Below are 19,566 nucleotides of genomic sequence, written 5' to 3' on the forward strand. Positions count from 1 at the left end.
CAACAGATGCTGGAGAGGATGTGGAGAAATAGGAACACTTTTACACTGTTGGTGGGACTATAAACTAGTTCAACCATTATGGAATACAGTGCAGTGATTCCTCAAGGATCTACAACTAGAAATACCATTTGACCCAGTCATCCCATTACTGGGTATACACCCAAAGGATTATAAATCATGCTACTATAAAGACGCGTGCACACGTATGTTTATTGCAGCACTATTCACAATAGTAAAGACTTGGAACCAACCCAAATGTCCATCAATGGTAGACTGGATTAAGAAAATATGGCACATATACACCATGGAATACTACGCAGCCATGAAAAAGGATGGGTTCATGTCCTTTGTAGGGACATGGATGAAGCTGGAAACCATCATTCTGAGCAAACTCTCCCAAGGACAGAAAACCAAACACCGCATATTCTCACTCATAGGTGGGAACTGAACAATGAGAACACTTGGACACAGGGCAGGGAACATCACACACTGGGGCCTGTCTTGGGGTAGGGGGAGGTAGGAGAGATAGCAGTAAGAGAAATACCTAATGTAAATGGCGAGTTAATGGATGCAACACACCAACACGGCACATGTATACGTATGCAACAAACCTGCAAGTTTTGTACATGTACCCTAGAACTTAAAGTATAATTAAAAAAAAAAAGAAATTGCATTGCTCCATAGAAGACATAGAAATGGCCAATAAGCAAATGAAAAGGTATTCAACATCACTAATCATTAGGGAAATGTTAATCAAATACACAATTAAATGTTACCTCATACGCATTAGGAAGGCTACTATGAAAAAAAGAAAATAACAAGTGTGATAGTGACAGTGTGGAGAAATTAAAACCCTTATGCACTGTTGATGGGAATGTAAAATGGTACAGTCACTATGGAAAACAGTATGGCAGTACCTCAAAAACTCAAAAACAAAATTACCATATGATCCGACAATACCCTTTCTGAATATATATCCAAAAGAACTGAAAGCAGAGTCTCAAAAAGATATTTGTACAACCATTTTCATAGCACCGCTATTCACAATAGCCAAAGAGGTTGAAATGACACAAATATCCATCAAAGGATGAATAGGTAAACAAAATATGGTATATGTGCAAAACTGAAAATTATCCTTAAGAAGGAAATTCTGACACATGCCATAACATGGACAAATCTGAAAACATTACGCTAGTGAAATAAGCCAGTTCCAAAAAGACAAATACTGTATGATTTCACTTATATGAAGTATTTAAAGTAGTTAGACACATAGAAACAGAAAGTAGAAAGGTGGTTTCAAGGCACAGGGAGGAGAGGGGTTCTGGGGAGTTGTTGTTTAAAGGGATATAGAGTTCCAGTTTTGCAAGATGAAAAGAGTCTGGAGAGCAGTTGCACAGCAATATGAATATATCTAATACTACTGAACTGTACACTTAAAATGGTCAATTTGATGTTATAGGTATTTAAGCACAATTTTTTAAGGTTATTTCTGCATCATTTGTCATCTGTCAGCACAATTCTGAAAAAAAGTGTAAAGGTGAGAAATGGCCAGGAACCAAAGCCTCGAGGGCACTTTAAACACCTTCAGGCAGATTTTTTTTAAGATAGGCTCTCACTCTGTCACCCAAGATGGGGTGCAGCAGCATAATTACGGCTTACTATAGCCTGGACCTCTTGGGCTCAAGCAATCCTCCTGCCTCAGCCTCCGGAGTAGTTGGGACCACAGGCACATGCCACCAAGACTGGCTAATTTTTTTTCTTTTATAGTACAGATGAAGTCTTGCAATGTTGCTAAGACTGGTCATGAACTCCTGGGCTCAAGCGATCCTCCCACCTTGGCCTCCCAAAGTGCTGGGATTATAGGCATGAACCACTGCATCTGGTCTTTCAGGTAGATTTCATCCACCTTCCTTGGATTTAAACATGTTTTAGTTTTTGTATGTCTACTTTCAGGATAGGCTGAATTACTGCCAAGCCAGAAAGCTACATCCCTTGCAGTCACTAAAAACCTGCTTGATACTGTTTCCAACCTGGAGCCTACTAACTTTTACATCAAGTGATCAAGGCACATACTTTTTATGGAAAACATTATAAAAGAACTCTGTAAGACATTACCCTTTATTGAAAAACTACACTGCCCTTACCACCAACAATCTTCTAGAAAGGTTAAAAGCATCAATAGCATCCTTAAAATAAGCAAAATTAGTCTGGGTGGGTGGCTCATGGCTATAATCCCGGCACTTTGGGAGGCCAAGGTGGGAAGATTGTTTGAGTTCAGAAGTTTGAGAACAGCCTGGGCAACATGGTGACATATTTTTTCTTCATCTCTACAGTAGATTTTTTTTTAATTAGCCTGGTGAGGTAGCACATGCTTAATTAGAAGAGACTCTCAGAGATCTAAATATGTAACCCAGGCTAAGGTAAGGTCTTGGTTCTAACCTCATGTATGAACAACTCCTTTTTTCTTGGATGTTTATGTGGTCTCTTAGATACTACTTCCTATGTGACAAGGATGCCTTGCCTATTTGTCTCAGGGTAACACCTCATGTACTTTAGGAATACTATTCTGAGATTTGTCCTAATTCTATAAATCACCAAGGCTGGAAATTCTGAATCAGATGCAAGCTCCAAAGTGAGGACAGCCTTTATTATTCGGATACTCCATTTGGCAGACTCAACTGACTGATAGTTGTTTAAGACATCAGAGCAGTACTCTCATTAGTGAGAATCATACAAATAGAAAATCCTGTAAAAAATGTATCCTTAATTATGGAAGTTATTAACAATATCACCTCTGTCCCAAATAGAATACATATCAGTCTCAACTTATTAACATGAGTCGATAGACAATCACATTGCTTTAGGTTTCCTGTTAGCTAGTCATTATGCCATTTGCACCATTGCCAATATCTCTTACTGTACTTGAGTCAATGAAACAGGCAAGGTGGAACAGGCTATACATCACCGTAAGGCAAAAGCTACTTGGCTCTCTAAGGTTGATTCATATGGTCTTTGGGATTTGTTTTCTTGGCCTGAGTTGGGCAACTGAGATTCCTGGTTCTGAAACACCTTATATGAACTATTAGTTGTTTATTTTTGTCATAGTGGTCATTATGCTGGTCTTCTGCACTCTATTTGCAGTCTTAAATGCTTTTGCACAGCCACTGTCTCATGAGATGATAACCACAATGCTACAACAACAAAAAGACTGAGAAGATCTTGCAATACAGCTGACTAAGGAAACGAATAAACAATCCCTAAGCAGCGAAGATCTTCTCCTCTACCCTTCCTTGAATTAATCCACCTCTCACAAATAAGAGAATGATCAAAAGGAGTTGGGGGGACTAAGAGACTTAAAGCACAAATTGACAACGACCAAATCATAGATGACAATGGAACTCTGACCTCCAACCTCTGTAGTGCAAGAATCCAAACAATCTCTGTAGTAACCAGTCCATGAAGCCAAACCACAACTTCTACAGCAACTGGCTCAAAATGGTCAGCATTAGTCAATGACTGTCAGGCAGGGAGCAGAATTGCAGCACTCTAAAAGGAGCTGAAATTCCATCTGCCACTTCATGTTTTGAGGTTCCAATCTATGAGTGGGCTCCAATATCAATTGTGCACCGTTTTATTTTCATATATTTTATTCTCCTTTATTTCTTTGATAAATTTTTTTCAATATGCCAAGAATTTTTATGCTTTTGCAATGTGATCTAAAATACGAGAACACGCAAAGAATCAGTAGATCTCTGAGAAGTCAAAAGAGAGACAAAACTTTACATAGCCTCTCAGATCCTTATTCAGAGCCTGTGTGCTCTCAGTTTACTTATCTTTTTAATGGGGCTGTTATTGAATGTCCAGTCCCATAGCAGATCGAAGGAAGGCAACAATTCCTACCAGGTGGCAAACTGACAACTGTAAAAACTAAGAGACAACAATCTGACAAAAGAGAGAAGGTTAATAAACCTATTAAAAAAAAACGAAACAAAAACCAGGCCCCAGAGTGGTGGCTCACACCTGTAATTCCAGTACTTTGGGATGCCAAGGCAGGCAAATCGCTTGAGCCCTAGAGTTCAAAACCAGCCTGGGCAACATGCATGACAAAACCCCTCCTCTACTAAAAATTTTAAAAATTAGCTGGGCATGGTGGTGCACAACTATAGTCTCAGCTACTCAGGAGGCGGAGGTGGGAGGATCACCTGAACCTGAGAAGTCAAGGCTGCAGTAAGCTGTGATCTCGTCACTGCACTCCAGCTTGGGCAACAGGAGTGAGACCCTGTCTCAAAAATAAATAAATAAATAACAAAAACAAAAGGCCTGACCAGGCTGAGTGGTTCACATCTGTAATCCCAGCACTTTGGGAGACCACAGCAGGCAGATCACTTGAGGCCAGGAGTTTAAGACAAGCCTGGCCAACATGGCGAAACCTCTCTACTAAAAATACAAAAACTAGCCGAGTATGGTGGTGCACACTTGCAATCCCAGCTACTCGGGCAGGAGAATCACTTGAACCTAGGAGGCAGAGGATGCAGTGAGCAGAGATCGCGCAGGCCACTACACTCCAGCCTGGTCGACAGAATAAGACTCTGGCTCAAAAAAAAAGTGGGGGGGGTGCTCAGCAATACAGCACCATTTAGCAAGTGAGCAATCAATTCTACATATTTCATCCATTCACTAAACTACACGAATCCATAATAATGCTGACACTGAATTCAACAATGGCCTTATAAGGCAAGGAAGATTTTAGTATGCTAGAAAAATCTTCACACACATTGGCTAAATGTAATTTAATGGACAAGCCCAGGGCTACCAAAAAAATTCAATTGTCAATAATAATTTGAATTCTGGATAGCCAATATTTTATACTGATAGAACTATTAATTATTTATTGAGCAACTCTAAAGCATGCCAGTTACTTTACTTTTTTAATAAAGTAACATTACTTCATCATGATGAACATCATCATCTGCTTCACCATCATAAATCTTTTCATAGTTCTGAACTTGAAGTTTCTGCCTTCAGGTTCTGCCTGCTAGCTCTAGACTTGAATTTTAATTACTGAAGTTTTACCCAACATCAAGAGGCTCAAAGATAAGTGGAAAATCTATCAGATACCCCAATATTTCAATAAACCTGACATTTTTTGTAAGCAGATTTTTAAAAATTCAGGTAGCAGATCAAATGTATTCATCTTTATCTCAATATTGCTGTCACATGGATTTATAATATCTACTTTCCTATTTCTTCTTCCTCATTTCCACTTCCTCCAAAACCCACTACAGTCTACCTTCTGTCCTTACCACTTCACACAAGCTGTTTCTTGGTCAGGTCTCTTCATCTGATTGTCAAATATGAGAGTCTTTCTTCAGTACTTGATTTGTCACCTAACTTGGCTGACCACTTCCACCTTCTTGAAACTCTTCCTCCAGTGACCACCATGACCTCAACTTCTGGTTCCTCTTTGCCTCTCTGTTTAGTCACCTACTCAGCAAAAATTTTACTGAATACCTGTGGTAAGTTTTGTAGTAAATGTATGCAGTAATATTAATAAGGCTACATCTGTTGAGTGGTTACCAAGTGTCAGGCAATGTTTGTACATTTTAAATAGAACTTTTAAAAAATATATTTATTTATTTATTTTAAATGACAAGAAATATGCACTTAAGGTTTGTACTTTTGCTCCATTTCTGGACCCTATAAAGTTGTTTAATTATTTTGAGAACTGACATTTATGTTTTATTTTTTTCCTATCAATATTAATGGTCTGCAGAAGGGAAAGAATATCCCCTCTTCACACTGACTACTATTTTGACTATGATTCATACACACACACACACACACACACACACACACACCCTTACACCATATCATATGCCTCCCACTATGTAGCGGAGAATAAAGAAGCAACAACTGATCAGCTTCAAGTCCTAGTCTAAGGTGATGAATCTATTTCTACGAATAGTGACTTCTATTTCTTCAGAGCACACTCTACACATGAAGGAATAATCAAAGACATCTATTTTGGACTAGAATGGCCACAAAATTCCTCATGATCAAAACATATAAAAGTGCTGCATACTTTTTTAACATCCTTTAAAATCAACTAAAGAAAATACAGAAAGATTAAAATGATTAAAAGCCTATGATAGCCTAGAGCTTTCGTTTTATGATGCAAAATATGAGGATCAGGAGGCAAGCCGAAGTGCACAAACAGGATGGGAGTTGTATTGGAGAACTCTTGCATAGATCCCAGACCCCCAAATATGACTACATCAGTAAGTGAACTAAAACACCAAATCTTCCAAGGAAGACGGTAGTAAATTTTGTCTGTCTGAACCTTGCCTCTGAATGGAGGGGGAAATAAAAGTTCCTCTGCAAATTTCACAATTAGGGCAGTGAAGAATGTTTGGCACCCAGATGATTTAATGGTTACCAGGGGCTCATTCTCCTCAAAGACACGTTTTGGTCACCCCACCAGGTAAGCCACTTAGACAAGAGAGGTACAAGCCAAGGATGGCCCTGATGTGACACTGATCTGGAACTCACACTGTCTTTGTGGAAAAATAAAGAAATAAGGAAGGCAGAGAACAGAAAGGAAAGAAGGAAAAGTGAAGGAAGGGAAAGGAGAAGGAAAGGAAGACAACAGATAGGAGGAACAGAGAGAGAAAGGGGGGTTTAGTTTAAAGATTTCTTATTTGAAAATGTTTCTGGAAACTTCCCAAAGCATCCCAAGTCCTCTTTGTGAAAATATTCCTTTTTCTTAGGCCTCAAAGTTCTTTCAAACATAAAATTCCAATGAGCACTCTCACATTCCAAAGCAGAGACTTAAGAAACAACTCAACATAAACGAGAGAAAGCTAAAAGAAGAAACAGCAATTCAGTCCCTCAAACAATGAAGATATTTACCAGATCCAAAATATTGTAAAGGTATATATAAATTTTTCAACAAAATAAAGTAAGGGAAATGAGGCTAAGGAACCAGAAACTGTGAAAAATGACATAACTGCCTTTTTTAAAATTAGTTAAAATTAACCTCCATTTATTCTCATATGCATATGCATAAAAAAGCAACCTCCAGAGATATACTATATAAACATTTAGATAAAAATATAAGTTATGCATTTAAACAACATATTAGAAACAGCTAAAGAGAGAATTAGAGATCTGGAAAAACTATCATAGAAGGGAACAGACAAAAATTAATAAAAACGGAATAGAGTTATTAAAGGAAAGGAAGAGTGGCAGCTGCTCTCCCATAGTTGGCTATTTTTTATTTGAGGCAGTGGGCATGTATGGGGAGGAAAGATTGTTCTTCCTCACCTCAGATCCGAACTGTCTCATGTTGTTATTTTTGTGTTCCCTTCTCCAATTTAAAAAAAAAAAAAAAAAAAGCCAGTCAGCCATGGTTATTAAAAAGGAAAAGAAGAAGTTTTAACATGACTAGTTGTTATTCCAGAGGGAGAAAATAGAGAAAATGGGGTGGAGGGCAATATTTGAAGAGATTCATGATAAATGAGAACTGCTCATAATTGATGGAGGAAAAGTATTTATTCCTTCAACATATATTTTTGATTGTCTACCATACACTGGAGAGTGTTCCAAGAAATAGCAAAGAGCAAAATAAAAGCTAAAGTTAACCATTGCTGCCATGAGGAGCTTATAGTCTAGTGAAGAGAATACTGACAATAAACAAAATAAATAAATAAAATGCACCACATGTTAAACACTGATAAGTGCTAAGGATTAAATTAAGGTAGGGAGGGATGGTAGAAGGGTCAGGGATTGCCATCTTAGATAGTGTGCTCTGGGGAAACCTCAGAATTGAGCTGCTGGCAACATGGTCTGAAGGAAGTGAGGAAACACTCAGAAAAACAGATGTAAAGTGTTCTAGGCAGGAGAAGAACAATTGCAAAATCTGTAAGCACGCCTGTCAATTTTTAAGAAAATCATAGAAACCAGAGAGCAAAGGACAGAGTGATAGAAGATAAACTCTGACAGATAATGGGAGTGAGAGATCCCAATACAACCCATAGGCCCATATAAAAACATTGGCTTTTACCCTGAATGGAATTGAAGGTGTTTGAGCAGAGTAACATAATCTACTTATGGTTTAACAGAACAACTCTAGCTATTGTATGGAGATTAGCTGGAAAAGTGACATAGGAGAGATGCAAAGAAAACATTTAGGAGGCTTCTACAGTAATTTACTCAAGAGATAAAAGTGGTAGTAGGGTGGTAGTTGGAGGGATGGTAAGAAGTGGCATGATCTAGGATGTCCTGATGGAATGGCTATGGAGCGTGAAAGGAAGACACTCAAGGATAATCCAAAGTTTTGGTTTGAGCAAAAGGAAGGATGGAGTTACCGATTACTGTGATGGTCAATACTTGGAGATAATTGGGTTTGGGGAAGTACAAAGAGCTCCAATTTGGACCCAAAGTTTGAACCACCTATTATTATGTTGAAATACATAAAATGAGAAATATTCAACTATTCTGACCTATAAAAATGAAAACTACATGTGTTTCAAATTAGCAGATATTCAGGAGAAAATGTTGACAATGCAATTGTTTGTTCACAGGGGAGGTACAGGAGGGAGATGCATATTTGAGAGTCACCAATGTACAGATGGCATTTAACATAAGAGAGTAAAAGTTGATAGGGGAAAAAAAAGAGGCCAAGAACTGGTTCCTGCGATATTCCAACCTTCAGAATGAGGGGAAAAAATAAGAAGATGCCAAAGACTGACTGGGAAAGTGAAAGATCTTGGATGCTAAAGGGGTAAATGTTTAAAGGAGAGAGTGATTGACTGTGTCAAATGTGCTCATAGCTCAAGATAAGGACTGAGAATTAACTATTGGATATAATAATATAGGGGTCATTGGTGACCTTAGTAAGAGGGCTTATAGATGACTGGCACAGAGAGGAGCCTGATTAGAATGGGCTCCAGAGAGGATGGGAGGAAGGAAATCGGGGAATGTAAGTATTGTTGACTAACTCAAGAGTTTTGGTATATAAGGAGAAAGTTGATACAGAAACTGGTGGAGTTTAAGTCAAGCCAAGAGTTTTTGTTTAACACAGAAGAGGTTTCCTCTCAAATTATATATTGAAGGTATTGATTCAGTAGTTAAAATTTGATGAGATAGCTAAAATTTGATGATCCAGGACAGAGACTGAATTACTAAAGTAATGTTCTTGAGAAGGTAACATGAGATTAAATCAACTGCACAAGTGGAGGGGGTGGCCTTTGCTAGGACCATGAACAATTTATCTAAGGGAACAGGAAAGAAGACAGAATATGTAGTCCCGATGCAACTATATAGGCAGATGTGATTATGGGAATTTTGAAAAGTATCTTTGGATTGCTTCCATTCTCTCAGTGAAAAGAAAGCAAGGTGATCATTTAAAAGTGAAAATACAAGATTAGGTATTGGAGGCTTGAGAAGAAAAGAGAAAGCAAGCAATATTCATCTGGAAGAGTGAGAGAATGAATGGACTGAAGCAATGTAGTAAGATCACTTGGCAGCATTTGGAACTGACTGGAGGTTAGTGATCATGATTATAAAGTGAGACTAGTCAAAGAGATTGAGTGTTTTTCTCCAGACACATTCAGCTATACAAGTAAGGACACCGAGTAGGCAGATAGATTTAACCAGCAAAGCAGCAGACAGGAAAGAAAGATGAAGATATAAATATGACAATGATTATCAAGGCTTTCCGTGGAATTTAAGTTCCCAGTAAAGAGGGAAGTGAGAACCTGATGATATCAGTTTCCATTAAAAGACGGTAGGATAAAAGGATTTTTTCCAGAGAGAATGAAAAATGCATAGATTTGGATATTTTTTAAAACTGAGTTAGAAAGTTAGAAGGTGGTGCTGTGAGAATAAAATGTTGAAATTGTGATTGTAAAGGGATTGCAACTTGGGGTAACAACAAAATCAAGGGCATGAGTCAATGAGGTAGGAGGGAGAACAACATTGTGAACTAAGAGGCTAGGACTTCAGGGGGAAAAATCCATGAAAACATTAAAATTACCACAAATTATCTCAGAAGTAGATCGGCTGGGAATAATAATGAATCAGGTGCTAATGTCTTCAAAAACTGTGGGAGAATGACAGAGACATTTGCTACAAATATATCCGATGAATAACTGGTATACAATATTGTGAACCTGAATTTTCTAAAAGTAAAAAAATAGAAGACAGGAGCACTTCAAATAAGAAGATATAAGAATAGCAAACAAGCATATGAAAAAATAGTTCACTTTATTGATAATCAGAAATGCAAAATGAAATAGCATTTTACTACAATAGGTTGAAAAAGATTTAAGAATGTGGCAATAAGAAATGCTTGCAAAGATGTAGTGAAATGGAAACATACTCTGCTCACAGGAATGTAAGCTGGGAAAGCTATTTTGAAAAAAGAATGGGGGAAGGGGTATTACCTGTTAATTTGAAAGGCACACACAGTACTAATTGGTGATCTCCTCCTACTTTCCTCATAAAAGTGTGAGGAAAGAGTCTTTGATTTAAAGCCAGCTATGTCTGTGCATTTGATTCCTACATCCAACACAACCTGGGTATTTGATTTTGAAAAATTTGCTTTACCAGAGAAGTGAGGACAGTTAAAGCATACAAAAAAAAAAAAATACAAAGAATGAATAAGATCTACGATTTGATAACTTAAAGAATGTAACAGGTGTGTTTGTAACTCAAAGGATAAATGCTTGAGGAGATGGATACCCCATTTTCTATACTGTGCTTATTTCACACTGCATTTCTGTATCAAAACATCTTATGTACCCTATAAATATATACATCTACTATATACCCACACAAATTTTTTTAATTTTTTTTAAGAAAAATTTGCTTTACCACTGAGTCTCAGGTGTTGTGAAGATCGAAAAAGACCGTTTTTTAAAATACTCAGGGCTGGCAGGGGATGGTGGCTCACGCCTGTAATCCCAATACTTTGGGAGGCCAAGGCTGGCAGATCACCTGAGGTCAGGAGTTCGAGACCAGCCTGGCCAACATGGTGAAACCCCGTCTCTACTAAAAATACAAAAATTAGCTGGGCATGGTGGCAGGTGCCTATAATCCCAGCTACTAGGGAAGCTGAGGCAGGAAAATCACTTGAACCTGGGAGGCGGAGGTTGCAGTAAGTGGAGACCGTGCCATTGCACTCCAGCCTGGGGGACAAGAGGGAGACTTAGTCTCAAAAAAATAAAAATAAAAATAAATAACTCAGAGCTGGGCGCGGTGGCTTATTCCTGTAACCCCAGCACTTTAGGAGGCCAAAGCAGGTGGATCACTTGAGGTCAGGAGTTTGAGACCAGACTGGTCAACATGGTGAAACCTCATCTGTACTAAAATACAAAAATTAGCTAGGCGTGGTGGCAAGTGCCTGTACTGCCAGCTACTCAGGAGGTTGAGGCAGGAGAACTGCTTGAACCCCTGAGGCAGAGGTTGCAGTAAGCCAAGATCACACCATTGCACTCCAGCCTGGGCAACAAGGGCAAAACTCTGTTAAAAAAAAAAAAAAAAAAAAAACCTTTAAAATATAAAACTACTATAACAAAACATTGGGGAAAGTCTCCAGGACTTTGATCTGGGTAAAGATTTATTGAGTAACCACAAGCACAGGTAACCAAAGCAAAAGTGGACAAATGGGATCACATCAAGTTAAAAAGCTTCTACACAGCAAAGGAAACATCAACAAACTGAAGAGACAACCCACAGAATGAAAGAAATTATCTGAAAACTACTCATCTGACAAGGAATTCATAGCCAGAATACATAAGAAGCACAAACAACTCTATAGGAAAAAAAAATCTAATAATCCAATTTTAAAATGGGCAAAATAACTGAATAAATATTTCTCAAAAGAAGACATACAAATAGCAAACAGCTATGTGAAAAGGCGCTCAACATCACTGATCATCAGACAAATGCAAATCAAAACTACAATGAGATACCATCTTACCCCAGTTAAAATGGCTTTCATCCAAAAGACAGGAAATGACAAATGCTGGCAAGGATGTGGAGAAAAGGGAACCCTCATACACTGTTGGTGGGAATGTAAACTCATAAAAACCATATGGAGAGGAGAACAGTTGGGAGGTTCCACAAAAATCTAAAAATAGAGCTACCATATGATCCAGCAATCTCACTGCCACGTATATAATCAAAAGAAAGAAAAGCAGAATATTGAAGACAAATCTGTGCTCCCATGTTTATTGGAGTTTTATTCACAATAGCCAAGATTTGGAAGCAACCTAAGTATCCATCAACAGATGAATGGATAAAGAAAATGTGATACATATACACAACGGAGTACTATTCAGCCATAAACAAGAATGAGATCCTGTCATTAGCAACAACATGAATGGAACTGGAGGTCATTATGTTAAGTGGAATAAGTCAGGCACAAAAAAACAAACTTCTCATGTTCTCACTTATTTATGGCAGCTAAAAATTAAAACAATTGAACGTACCGAGAGAGTAGAAGGATGGTTACCAGAAGCTGGGAAGGGTAGTGAGGGTGGGCGCAAATAGAAATGGTTAACAGGTACAAAAAAATAGAAAAAATGAAGTAAAACCTAGTATTCGATAGCACAACCGGGTGACTATAGTCAATAATAATTTAATTGTACATTTTAAAATAACTAAAAGAGTATAATTGGATTGTTTGTAACACAAAGGATAAATGCTGGAAAGGATTACTACATATTGCAGGCCTGTATCAAAGTATCTCATTTAACCCATGAATACATATACCTACTATGTACCCACAAAAATTAACGTTTATTTATCAAAGCAAAATTTTCATTTCTAATTTCTATCACAAATGAAAGAACTTTTTAGTACCACGTAGGAAGGGTGGGGAAGGAGCAATGAGTATTTTTCATATATTCCTGGAAAATCTTAGAAGAGACTTTTAGCCGTAAGCTACTTATAAAAGTAAGCAAGCAGTCTTTGAAATTGTGTTTTGGCTTTTCTTAACCAAGAGTAAAAGCAATTACCGCCATTGGGTCCCACGAGCACATCCAAGGAATCTTGCCCTCCAGACACAAAGACCCCCCCTACCTCCCCACCTCGCTCTTGCTCTAATTGATCCAATCATCTCTAGGCCACGCCCGCCACAGAGCACTGTCGGGAGGCGGGGCATATATTGACACATTCTGGCGCGCCCAGGTCACCTGACGTCCCACGTTATTAGTCATCGGACGTGCATCCGGGTCCGCGCTAGGAAAGCCGAAGATTCCATCGCGCGAGGCTCTCAGAGCAGCACAGACTGAGGTCTCCCGGAGGCGTCCCTGGATCTCCGAGGACTCGCCCAGCGGCGCGCTGTCCTTTGCCGCTTCTGCCCCAACCCGCCTCGCCTACCACCGACGCCTGTTACCTCAAGAGGACTTCACCGCCCGCTTTCCCCACGTCCTCTGCTAGGCCCAGGAGCGCCGTCCGCAGCGCCGTCGAGGTGATGGGCAGCCGGCCCCGCAGCCCCAGCGCCTGCCCTGCGCCCTGGTGGGGGCAGCAGCCAGGAGGACCCTGCCCTGCCAAACGTCTCCGACTGGAGGAGCCCGTGGGTCCCGAACCCCGCGTGACGCCCAGCCTGGAAGACACGGCGGGGATCCCGGCCGTGGGCGCGCTCACCTCCGTGGTGGTCCTGGCCGCAGGCTGTGCCCTGTGTGTGCCCATGGAGAACGTCGACCTGGTGCTGGAGCCCGCACCAACGTCGATCCTGCGAGTATCTCTCGGTGGACACACCCTCATCCTGATCCCCGAGGTCCTCCTGAGCTCCGTCGACGAACGCTCAGGAGCACAGGGCGACTCGTCTGCCAGCCTGGAAGTGGACGTTTTCCTGGGCGCTCTCGGGGAGGACGTCGTCGTCGAGCTGGAATTCTGCGCATCTGTCCCAGAGATCGCCGCCCAGGAAGAGGCCTACGAGGAGGAGGCGGACCCCGAGTTCCCGGAGCTCCGGATGGCCTCCCCAACCGGCTCAGCCGCTGGGCTCTACCCCTCCGCTAGAACTATGTTCAGCCCCTACCAGGAGGGCCCCATCCCAGAACCCTGTGCTCTGGCCCCCAACCCCAGTTTGGAGAGCGTACGCCCTATCTTCGACACGGAATTCCACCTTCTGGAGCCTGTCCCCAGCTCACCTCTCCAACCTCTACCTCCCTCTCCGCGCGTGGGGAGTCCAGGTCCCCACGCTCGCCCGCCGCTACCAGAACGCCCTCCGTGCAAGGCCCGGAGACGCCTGTTCCAGGCATAAACCCCCACCCCCACGTACACCCAACAATCTTGGCCACTCTACTGGCAGCCCTCTGGGATTGCGGGAATCTATCACATTATCCAACCACCTGGAAATTGGGCACCCTGTGTTCGGACAATTGCTTTTTCGCTGCACACTACCGATAGTAGGAGATGAAGACGTTAGCAAGAAAAGGCATATTCTAGACCTCATCTTTCAATAGAAAATCTGCCCAGGGATACCAGAAAATGTGTCCAGATTTCTGGGCTTCTTTACAAGGTCATATTCAGATCCTTTCATTCTCCCTCGTTTTGCATCAGTTCTTTCTCTCAAATTCCATCATACTGCCACTCCCGTTTCTCCCCAAACCAAGAAATCACTAGATCTCTTAAACGTTGTTAATTACCTTCTTATTTTTTTCCCCATGAATTTTGGAAGACTCAGCCATGGTTTTTCTCAGGGTTTTTCCAACTGTTCTCCCAGGAAACTGCCAAGCAGTATGCTTACTATACAATACTGTATGTTGCTTCTTCCTAGGAACCCCTTATCCTGCTGAAGTTCTCTTCCAGTCTTCTAATTCTAAATGAAAAGTTGTGTTGAATTTTATCAGATGTTTTCAGCATGCATTGTGTTATGTGTTTTTTTTTTTTAATTTGTTAATCTGGTGATTTCACCCCATGGAAAGTGTTTGCATTCCTGCTATTCCACATTATTTTATACCTTTTAAAATCTACCCTGAGTTTTTTCTCATGTAAACCAAACTTCTAACTTTTAAAATGTTAATTTATTACTGTATTTGTCTCATATTTTTATATAGGAGATAAAATATTACTGGTGAAGCTGATGTCAACAAGCTGGTTTTATTTAAAAACATCAGTAACTATTCAGATCTACCACTATGCCTTACCAATTATTTCATGCCTTTTTATTCTTACATTCCACTCCTTCATTCTAGCTTCAGTTTTCTTTTTGTTGAAGAATATCCTTTAATATTTCTTTCCACTGTGTCTTACGTGTGATAAACTATCTTGCTTCTGTAAGTCTGACCACGTTTTTGTGTGATAAACTTTCTTAGAACTGTATGTCTGTAAATGTTTTAATTATACCTTCATTCTTAATTTTAAAATGATATTTAACTACAGTACTTTAAAGATATTAGCCCGTTGTTTTGACATTTTTTGTTGTTGCAGGATGTCTTCTGTCAATGAAGTTGTTATTCCTTTTATATTACAACAAGTTGTAATTTGGCTGTTCGTGTATGTGTATATGTGTGTGTTTTCTTTTTTTAAGACAGGATTCACTCTGTCGCCCAAGCGGCGGTGCAGTGGTGTAATCACGGCTCACTGCAGTCTCAACATCCCAGGCTCAAGTGTATTTTTTGTAGGGACAGGGTTTCACCATGTTGCCCAGGCTAGTCTGGAACTCCTGGGCTCAAGTGATCCACCCACCTTGACCTCCCAAAGTGCTGGGATTACAGGTGTGATCCACCACATCTGGCCAATTTTAGTATATTTTTTAAATGTTGATTTGCTTTTGGTGTTCTACAGTTTACTATAATGTGTCTAGAGGTACACTATATTTTCATTTAGATTGATAGAATTTAGTTAACTATCAATATTGGAAATTATTTCTTGCCTGAAATACCACAAAATCTTAAGTTTCATCTCTTGGAATATCACCTATATCCCCATGAAATCCAATCAGATGGGAGGCCGAGGTGGCTGGATCACCTGAGGTCAGGAGTTGAAGACCAGCCTGGCTAACACGGTGAAACCCTGTCTCTACCAAAAATACAAAAATTAGCCAGGTATGGTGGCATGCACCTGTAATCCCAGCTACTCGGGAGGCTGAGGCAGAAGAATCTCTTGAACTCAGGAGGCGAAGGTTGCAGTGAGCTGAGATTGTGCCACTGTACTCCAGCCTGGGCAACAGAGCAGGACCCTGTCCCAAAAAAAAAAAAAAAGAAAGAAAGAAATCCAATCAGATATACATAATGGCACTGCTCAATCAATCTCCTCTGGCTCATAACATCTTAATATCTTAATATATATGTATGTGTGTGTGTGTACACCTTATCAAATCCAGCGTCCTGTATTTTTTTTTTTTTTTTTTGAGATGAAGTCTCGCTTTGTTGCCCAGGCTGGAGTACAGTGGCCTGATCTTGGCTCACTGCAACCTCTGCCTCCCGGGTTCAAATGTTTCTCCTGCCTCAGCCTTCCAAGTAGCTGGGATTACAGGTGCTCACCACCACGCCCGGCTATTTTTTGCATTTTTGGTAGAGAGAGGGTTTCACCATGTTGGCCAGGCTGGTCTTGAACTCCTGACCTCAAGTGATCCGCCTGCCTCGGCCTCCAAAAGTGCTGAGATTACAGGTGTAAGCCACCACGCCCGGCTATTTTTTGCATTTTTGGTAGAGACAGGGTTTCACCATGTTGGCCAGGCTGGTCTTGAACTCCTGACCTCAAGTGATCCACCTGCCTCAGCCTCCAAAAGTGCTGATATTACAGGTGTAAGCCACCACGCCTGGCCCCAACTTCCTTTATTCTTTTATACAATTAACTACTCTGGTTGACTGCTTCCAATATTCTGTTTGTTTTGGTTTGGTTTTTGTTATTCTGTTTATACTTCCATAAGAAAGTTTTCATTTCAAAGAATTTTTTTTTCAGGATTTTTTTCAAGATTGTTGCTTCAAAACTTTCCCACTTGGTATCATAAACTTCTAGTTTGTTCATGGAAGGCATTCCATCATTTATGTTTTGAAAATTTTTTCACTTTAATAGCTAAATTGATTCAATTTCCCCACAGGTAAAATCTCTCATTATTTGTTTTTAATCACATTGGATTGCCTCGTGCTTAGTAATTTTCATTAGTGGGCACACTCTGGGTGGGAATTCATCTTCTGAATCCCAAATTTATAGTTTTTATAGTTTCCAATTCCTAGTCTTCCCAGGACCACGATTCAGAATTAGGGCTTTGGAACTCCTGTAACTTGTCTTTCTGGAAAGTCACACGTCTAATCAATTACGCAGAGGCTCATTCCAGGTTTCAATTTGTCTTTCCTTGATCAACTGTAGGCACAACCATGAAACAGTGGTTAGTGCCTCTACAACCTTTGAATATTGGCAGTGAGCCAAATTTTAGCCCCCTCAAAGGAGCAGAAATCCCAGTTGCCATTATATAGTTTAGTCCCAGTACCATGAGTCATCAAAATATCAGCTGCTCAATCAGACATAGGGTTTTCTACTCCATTTCTGATCTCTGGAAGCTTGTATCTTTCTTTTGAAAGTAGATGTCTGTAGGTAATATGGTTTAATATTTCCTAGCAATACTCTCTGCCTTCAGTAGATGGAACTCCCCTGTACTACCATCTTGCCCACAATTGCCACCACAACTCAATTATCTCTCTGTCTTCTCCCTATAACAAAGCAGTTAATCAGTCACAAGACCCAGTCTAATTATCTAGTCATTCTGAAGAGGGATGGTGGCCCTGTTTCCAAAACTGTGTCTTCTATTGCAAGAGATTGATACCCTGCTCTAGAAGTAACAAAGGACATACATCTTCAGCAATACACAAACTAAACAGTCCCCAAAATCCTCTAAACAACACTTTTGAAAGTGATGGAGAAAATTATTTTAATATTTTTAAAGTCAAAGCACAGCTTACAAAATTTAAGAGAAATTCTCCAAAGCCAAAAATGATGACAAATCACGAATCCAGAGAGGTAGAATCCAGTGAGTGCTAAAGCAAAAGTTTCCTTGAGAGTACCTAACAATCCATGGTTACCTGGAGTTTTGGTTTTAATGGTGCATTTATGGGGAAAAGAAAATGTAGCGGTCACATTGCCCTGAAAAAAGTCCCAGTCTTCCAAAAGATGATACCTTTAGTGGGTAAGCTAATAAACAAAAAAGAAAAAAAAAAAACTCAATACAAAAGGAGATGGAACTAAGATGCATTTATCAGTCTTGGCTCCAAGTAGAATAAAACACAATGTGCTTTAGGGAGAAAAGCTGAGAGTTTAGCTTAAGATGTTCCCTAATAGACGATGAGCCTGGCAAAAAATTAAACACTCTCTCCTCACATTCTCTGAAAAGAATATACCCTATACTCAGGGTTAAGAATCTTCTTGGAGATATCATAAAGGGATTCTAAGCTAAATCAAAGAACACAGATGGAGAAAGGTAGGAGGTAGTAAAGAAATGCCATGTATTGAGAATGTTTTCAATCTGGGGTATGGGGAATGAACAGATTCCCACCACGAACGAGTGTAAAAGGCATGAGTACATTAATCTTTATCATCCTATGGCAGATACAGGTGGCAAGGCTTTCAGTGCCCTAGAGAGGAAAAAACAAGGATATTTCTAAGAACATACATAGTTCTGGGCATAGCATAGTGCCCTTATTAAGGAAGCATAACAACTTTCACAAATGATAAATAAAAATAAAAACACATTTAAGATTATTAGAATAAGCCTACAAAATGCCAAAGTCAAAGAGATTTTTTAATATGCAAAAAGAGAAGGCCACTACAATGACAAAGCAGTTAGATAACTGGCTTCTCAGCAGCAAAAAATGAATCCAGAAGACAGTGGAATAATAGCAGCAATGTATTGGTGGGAAACAACTGTTTTGACTTGGAATTTTTCAATTAATAATGCCATCTTTTAAAAATAAGCAAAAAAACACAATTATTTCACCTATATGTGAAATTCTAAAAAGTCAAACTCACAGAGGTAAAGAGTATAATGGGCTTTACCAGAGGTGAGAGGGGTGTGGGGGGATTGGGGCCATGTTGGTCAGAGGGTACAAAGCTTCAGTCAGACAGGAGGAAAAAGTTTCTTAGATCTATCTTACAGCATGATGACTAGAGTAAACAATTATGTATTATATATTTCAAAATTCCTGAAAGAGACTTTAAATGTTCTCACCAAAAAAAAGGGAGGGTATGTGAATGATGGGTATGTTGATTAGCTTGATTTAATCATTCCACAATCTATACACATATTAAAGCACCACATTTTACCCCATCATTATTACAATTGTTATTTTTCCATTAAGAACTTAAAATTGTGTGTGTGTGTGTGTGTGTACACATTTAGTTTTATTGTAACAAAGCAACTTGTACACTTTTAATGTTTAAAACTGAGCATCATCTTTCCTAAAGGTCCAGTGAAACAAAAAGAAAATTTAAAAATAAACAGGAACAAAATTACAATAGAGAATGTCAATTCCAAATAAGATCCTACAGGTTCTGCTGATTCTCCCATTGCGTGGCAGGGCTCAAGTCATCATTAGAAGATTATTTACTTATTTATTT

At 39.7% G+C, this 19,566-nt stretch overlaps 2 protein-coding genes across 2 annotated transcripts in view; one reads left to right on the forward strand and one right to left on the reverse strand.

The window, feature by feature from the left end:
• Window positions 1–19,566, reverse strand: part of MRPS22 (mitochondrial ribosomal protein S22) — a 331,159-nt gene that overhangs the window by 303,573 nt on the left and 8,020 nt on the right. The gene's annotated exons all lie outside the window — the stretch shown is intronic.
• Window positions 13,266–15,087, forward strand: LOC105523324 (proline-rich protein 23B). The gene has a single exon (XM_011958118.1). It carries the CDS (start codon window positions 13,481–13,483, stop codon window positions 14,270–14,272), a length of 792 nt encoding a protein of 263 aa, XP_011813508.1. The 5' UTR covers window positions 13,266–13,480; the 3' UTR covers window positions 14,273–15,087.

Source organism: Colobus angolensis, unplaced genomic scaffold (assembly GCF_000951035.1).
Source record: "Colobus angolensis palliatus isolate OR3802 unplaced genomic scaffold, Cang.pa_1.0 Scaffold46, whole genome shotgun sequence".
Lineage (NCBI taxonomy): Eukaryota > Metazoa > Chordata > Mammalia > Primates > Cercopithecidae > Colobus > Colobus angolensis.

Coding starts and splice junctions, on each gene's coding strand:
- LOC105523324 (XM_011958118.1), top strand. CDS start 13,481: ATGGGCAGCCGGCCCCGCAGCCCCAGCGCCTGCCCTGCGCCCTGGTGG.